At 31.0% G+C, this 6,854-nt stretch overlaps 1 protein-coding gene across 1 annotated transcript; it reads right to left on the reverse strand.

Moving 5' to 3' along the window:
- Positions 1–324: 324 nt before the first annotated feature.
- Positions 325–6,848, reverse strand: Mst85C. The gene is made up of 3 exons (XM_068767311.1): positions 6,456–6,848; positions 6,105–6,338; positions 325–3,748 (listed from the first exon to the last, which is right to left on the reverse strand). The coding sequence occupies exons 1-3, from the start codon at positions 6,740–6,742 to the stop codon at positions 3,589–3,591; spliced, it is 681 nt and encodes a 226-aa protein (XP_068623412.1). The 5' UTR covers positions 6,743–6,848; the 3' UTR covers positions 325–3,588.
- Between the last annotated feature and the right edge of the window lie 6 nt (positions 6,849–6,854).

The raw sequence follows: 6,854 nt of genomic DNA on the forward strand, positions 1-6,854 counted from the left end.
TGTCTTCTGATAATATTAAAAAGGTCATCTCTCTATCTTGATAATGCGCTGGGCTTGCCAGTTCGTGGTCTCCATTTCAGAAGCTTAAGTCCAAAACAGATTAAAAATTAGCCTAAAAAAGGTTAATTAGCTGAGGTAGGTCAGTTATCTTCTTTCATATATGGATCTCTTCATTTCCGATTTTGTCTATGAATCCAATAATACAATCACTGAACTATTAAATCGCCTTTGATGAATTAACTAAAATAAACACAATAATCGCTGCTAAATTTACTTCTTTATTTTTTTAAAAAATGAAGATACAAACTACAATATTCACTTATAGATTTTTGATTATGGTTATAAATACTTAAGTTAACCATTATTAATACACTATAGTCTTAAAAATGTATTTCGTAAACTTATCAATAGCTATACAATAATAACATGTTAAAATGTGTTACACAAAAAAAAATGATTGGGAAAGGTATGCAGAGAATAATTGATAATTACAATGGCATGAAAAAAATTTGGGGTTCAAAATTAGTAAGTGAAAGTCCACGAAAATTTATCTGCTTCGATAGAGAAAAACTATAATGTTGGCTTGACTTCACCTGTCAATGTAGGCAAATAATACTTTAACAAATAATGATGGTTACAAAAGTAGAGTTGGATGGAATCAATTGTTTGATTGACCAACTACTTTTTTGACCAGTGGCGTAGCTATGGTGTTTGGGGCCTGGGGCAGATTGGGGACTGGTGCCCCCCCACCCCTAAAGAGTCTAAATTCTTTATTTATATATTTTTCACATTTTGGTACAATTTTTTGCCTATAAAATAGTAAAATCAATTTTGTTTGCTCAATTTTGTTTTTTTTCTTTAAAATATTAAAAAAATCAAAATTATTTTTTTTCTTAAAGGGACATGATCCTCGCCCTTTTTGTATAAAACAAAAATGTGTTTCCAGAATTTTTTGAACCCTTTATGAACTCATCTTTGTGGTTTATACATTAGGGGAGAGAATCATGTCTTTAAATGTTGAACACATATATATCTTCTTGTACATTTCATGAACACAGATATGTGTTTTGTGATTTAGGGCCCTTTTAAAAAACACTTTATGTGTTTTACGAATAAAAGGCTTAAACACTGTGTATATTATAATTTGTAACCGTTTACTTTTTTTTAATGTTCATATTATTTAACAACTTTTTTAGCACAAAAATAGTAAAATTCGATATTCTTTTTATGTTAACTTACTTTAAATTATGGTTTTCATTTTTCTTTTAACATTTCATTATTCATCATACAAAAAAAAATTCAAAAAAAAAATATTTTCAACTTTGGTGCCCCCCCCTGCTTGTGGTGCCTGGTGCGGCCGCCCCGCTCGCCACCCCCTAGCTACGCCACTGTTTTTGACACACACGATTAATTAATTAAGCAATCAAATTGAAAACTATTAATTCGTGGAATTTTTAACATCATAAATTTCTATAGATCCAATCTACAACCCTTTTTTTGAGTTGTGGGAATATGGTAGAAATTTAGCTGCAGGGATTCCACCAGAACCAGCAAAATTTTTAAAGTATTTTTTGAGAAAAATCTGGAAACCTCGGATCTAAACCGTAAAGTAAACTGTATATAACATATTCTGTAATGCTAAACCAAACATAAAAAATATTTTAAAGTCTAAATCTCGGCACACGTCCAAAAAAAGTTTGGGAACCTCTGATCTCACACAATTTATTGGTCAATGGCCTATGTTAAAAATATGTTAAAATCAACTTATGCTAAAAACAAATTCCTTTAAGAGGACACACAACAGTCTCACAATTTTCTTAAATTTACAAGAGTTTTTCAAATCTCAAATATTTTACATTACGATACTGCTATTGTAAAAATTCTATACAAGAATATGAATGGCCAATTTACAGCAAGTAATAATTTTAAGCAAAGAATGAATTAATCAGCATTACAAAATGATATCAACTTACAAATTAGGTTTTTTTTTACTTTTATTACAATTTACTAATACTAACATTTAAGACTCCTGTGTTTACAAACATATTCTTGTTCATTGTTTTGACAACAAAACTTATTAATTGAAAATAAAAACGTGTGTATTTTAATACCATAAATAAATTTTTGAGGATTATTGAGAAACAACATATGGTAGACCATATTACAATTAGTTGTGCTAGAAGTCTGAACATTAAGTACATATAAGGGCAGAAACGCTTCAGTCAACTTGGATCACTTTAATTCACAATTTGTTATAGAATTTATTAGTGTCATTGTTATGTGGACCTATTTTGTATGTTTTGTGAAGGTCAAAATATAATTTACAAATAGCTACCTTTACATATAACATTTGCCACTAGTTCGTTTTGATATGACAAATTGTGTAGAGAAGGAATCTCTTTTATGGCATGATAATTTTTTGTATACTATGGAATAAAAATTTAATTTTTGAAATGTTTATAAACTTAATATTTTAATATAGGTAAATATATGTAAACAAATAATTCAGATGTTACCCTCATAATGATTTCTTTCTATCTTAAAAATATTGGTTCCCAGAGTGGTCCAGGTGGAACCCCAGGTATTCCTTAAGAGTGAGGAAAAAATGGGGGTTCACAATTAAAAGTGGGAGTCCAAGGTAGTTTATCTGGTTTCAATAGTGAAGAACTAAAAAGTAGGCAGATAAAATTTTACAAAACTCTGAGATGGTTACTTATAGTTGGATCTAATCTTCATAATTTTAATCAAATTTTAGTTATATGGTAGAATTGGAGCTGGATGGAATCACCTGTGCGAGTAAAATTATAGAAGCAATCTATTAGAGAAAGTACGGTCTAGCTTTGTTTTAATAATAATCGCTAATAAGGGCTTCAATGTATGACAACAGCCTGCAATCCAATGCAAAAAATGTGCACCAACATGTGGATCTTGTCATTGTGACATAAGATTATGTCCAATTAATACTTTAATTTTACACTCTTGAAATGCCTGTGATTTTAAATTTATCAATTTACAAAATGTGCATAAACTTATATTTTTAATACAAAAATCAAACCTGATTCTGTCATACAAACTATGGAAAATAGTGAGAAAGAAGTTAATAATGAGAAATGTAATTAATAACCTAAACCCTTGAATCAAAGAGGTTCCGGAAATCCCTCGGGGTCCATCTGGAAGCTTAATGACTCAATGGAGGATTATGTAGCGGTAACAAAACAGGTTAAAAATATTGCCTCACGATTCATAAGCGAGAGTCCTTGAAAATTTATCTTGCTTTCAATGAAGAACTAAATTTTTTCCTTGACTTCACCTGTCAATGAAGGTAGATAATATTTTAAGAAGCTCAGCAACTGTTACTTATAAAACTTACATTATCTATATTACAGTTTTTTTTAAATATGGTAGAAATATTGCTGCAGTGGACCACCAGAACCAATAAATTATTTAAAATGATCTATGATAAAAAAAAATTGGAAAACCTCTGATCTAAACACTAAAGTAAACCTATATAACATATTCTTTAATGCTAAGCAAAACATAAAAAACGACTTAAAGTCTGAATCTCAAAATATTACTACAATTTGGCACTTAGGATGTCTCGATTTCCATGCCAGTAAGGTCATGTGGAACCAACACCCCATTTCTTTTCTTCGGCTCTTCTTGATCTTTGTCCTCAACTTCCTTAATTTTACCTAAAATATGTTCCTTAGGTTTCCACAATACTAACGACATATGAGGTTTTTCTATCCTGCAAAAAAAATTAATATTCATATATAAATATAATGAAAATTACATTAAAAAGGTCTTTCACAGTGTAATACTAATGTGGATTGTCAACTGCCCTTGTAACATTTTACATTGTTCATGTAATGTAGAATTCTTTTTTTATAATTTTTTGTCCACAGTACCTTTAATTTAGATAAGATTTTATTTGATTTGCTTCTAAAACAAGGACAACAGAGAAAAGTCAAATCCTGTAAAAATTCTTAAAACCTTTAAACATGATTACAAAAAAGGTTTTTAGACCGAGGGTCTTCAACTTCCTGCCAGCTACAATAGGCAGAAACTGTAATAGCCACTAAGATGAAAAGTGACTTTTCTGTATAAAAATAATATTTTAGTAATCATGTTATAATATGTAATAAAAGTTATAAACCCATAACCCCTTATAAATCCATACCCTAGTCATCACCATAATTTCAGCAACAGAATGTGTCCTATATATAGGCTCCCTCATAGATTTCCTACAGGACCTATTGTTAGACACCTTTATGCAACATCTTCCAATGTCCTACACTACGCTCAGCAAGATATGACTTCCACATTATATGTATATCATCCTCATTATACCGAATAGACACATACTGCTAGACACATCCTCCTAAATATGGCCACTATGTCCAGTCTTGTGCTGCCTGTATTCAGCATATTCCCAAAACCTAAGTGTGTTATCTACCCAGCGAGGGGGCCTATATAATATGAATATATAGTAAATAAATATTAACTTGAACCATTCTAATGAAAAACACCAGTCTAAATGGAATTATACTAGAATCTACCTGCAGAATATCAAAAGATTTCAAATCATAAAAATTGTAGGAAATACAGATTAATATTAATGAATAGAAAGATAATTGATATTTAAGCTGTTGTTATATTTAACCCTTTTAGTGCCGCGAGCTGATATATCTGCTCCATCTACACTGGCGAGAAGTACCAGAGCCGATTAATCAGCCTGCGCTTCACAGCACATTACTATTTGCATTGCGGAAGAACTTATTTCAAAATAAATTGGTAATACATTATAAATGATCTAATTTAATTATGACAGAATTTTAGTTTTTCATTTTAACTCTGTGGAAGACGACTAAATATGGAGGTACCGAAATCTAACATAAACACCGATGCCTCTCTAACAACGTACAAGCTGCGGTGTCATTTGCTGTGGCTTTGGGCTCTTGTCAAACCATTTCTTCATAATAATTAGTCCATATAAAATTATGATAAAAAGATCACTATTTGTATAAGCAAATACATTGTGTAAGACAGAGCTCAACTTTCACAAATTTTATGAATATTTATACCTCTTCCATTTACATAATTTTTAATGCATAAAGAAAAACTAGTCAATGTTTTGTTCTCTACTTCATCCAAAGTACATTGCTTTTTGAATCATGTAAATATTGTTTCTTCTTAGGTTTTTATGAGCATTTTCCCAAACCCTAATAAAACTATGAAATACAACTAGTTATTCATGAATAGGCACATCTTTTTCACCTGACACTGAAAGGGTTAAATATAGCTGCGTTAAACCAAAATTATTTCTTTTATTCAATGTAGAAACTCACTACAATCCCCTCTTCAAGTTGTTAATTAGTGATTACTGTTTTTATATAAAACAAGCTAGCTTAAGACAACATTTTTTTAATATTAAATTATGAGAGTTTGTGAGATTTCTCAAGGAGTAGGGTTGGCTTAATTAAAGTCATTCATGGCATGTAATGTGCGCAATGTGGCTTAGTTGCATAAACCGGCATGATCAGGTACAACATGGCAAGAGTTTTTTTGATATTTAAAATGTGTCATGCTTAACGACTTGCAAGCCGGGCAAATTCATTGCTTTTCTTCCTTTACCAAAAGAAACAATGGGGAGAAAAAATGTTTTTAATATGTTTAGCACTCTTTAATGTATCAAGCATGGACATTTTAAAATTGTTTACATTTAATTAAGTACCTATAAAGTTTATACAAAACTAGTGAATATGATCAATCTGCTTTAAATAATCTAGATTGATTTTGAATACATTTTTATGTATTACATCCTGATATACCTATACGACCAGGAATTTTAAATTACACTGCAGTTTGTACAGAAAAAGAAGAGTTGGTTTTCTGTTTTTCAATATTACTGCATTTTTTTCTAACCTTCCCTTATCCTTATCCCCAATCAAAAATAAGAAAAGAAAAATGAATTTACCAAAATATTCATGAGTCTTGTACATAGCAAACAAAATTCTTATAATATATATATAATTGCATTAACTACTACAATGAATGAAAATGTGTCACAAAAAGACTTGGAAACATTACAAAATTCTGTTTACCTTTCTATTAAAGATGGAGGTAACAACGGTTCTTCTTGCAATCTTTTAAGCTCTTCCGATAGCACTATTTTGTGGCCTTTGAGCTTTTCACTAATGGACATTGCTGTATCCATTCCAACATCCATATTTTCCTCTGCAGGTGTTGCCAAGGAATGAGCAGTATAATCTGACGAAATGTGAAGTCCACTTAAATGTGCTGCCATTTTTTCCTCTGTTATCAGTTGTTTTGCTGGTCTAAAATACATTATATAGTTATTTACTTCACAATTCAAAAGTCACCAAATGTAAAAATTTATATTAAGAAATGTAAAAACCATAAACTTGTAATGTTTGATCATTCTCACTACTTACATTACTGGTTCAACATCCAAACTTTTTCGTTTACAGTGTAAAACTGGGGCAACTTTTGGTTCCAACATAGGTGTCTGTGCCGTGAATTGAACTAATTGAGGAGGTGAAGTCATGCCCCAAGGAATACCCTGAACGTTCCATGGAACTCCAGATGGAGCAGGCATAGTATGAGCCTCTTGTCCAGGCCGATGATATGGCACCCCCGAAGACATTGTTTGCTGGGAAAATAACTGTTTTACAAGTTCGTCTGATTGCCCGTATTGATACGAATATCTATAAACATCCATTTTAGAACGGCTTTCGTCACACTTGCACTGTTTTATTTTCTATCAAAACGACACCACAAACAATAACAATTATTGACACTTCCAATGTAATCCACAGAGATGCTCATAGAAG

This window comes from Battus philenor, unplaced genomic scaffold, assembly GCF_028537555.1.
Source record: "Battus philenor isolate CCGP_79_NKW_IND1 unplaced genomic scaffold, ilBatPhil1.0.hap1 SCAF_23, whole genome shotgun sequence".
NCBI lineage: Eukaryota > Metazoa > Arthropoda > Insecta > Lepidoptera > Papilionidae > Battus > Battus philenor.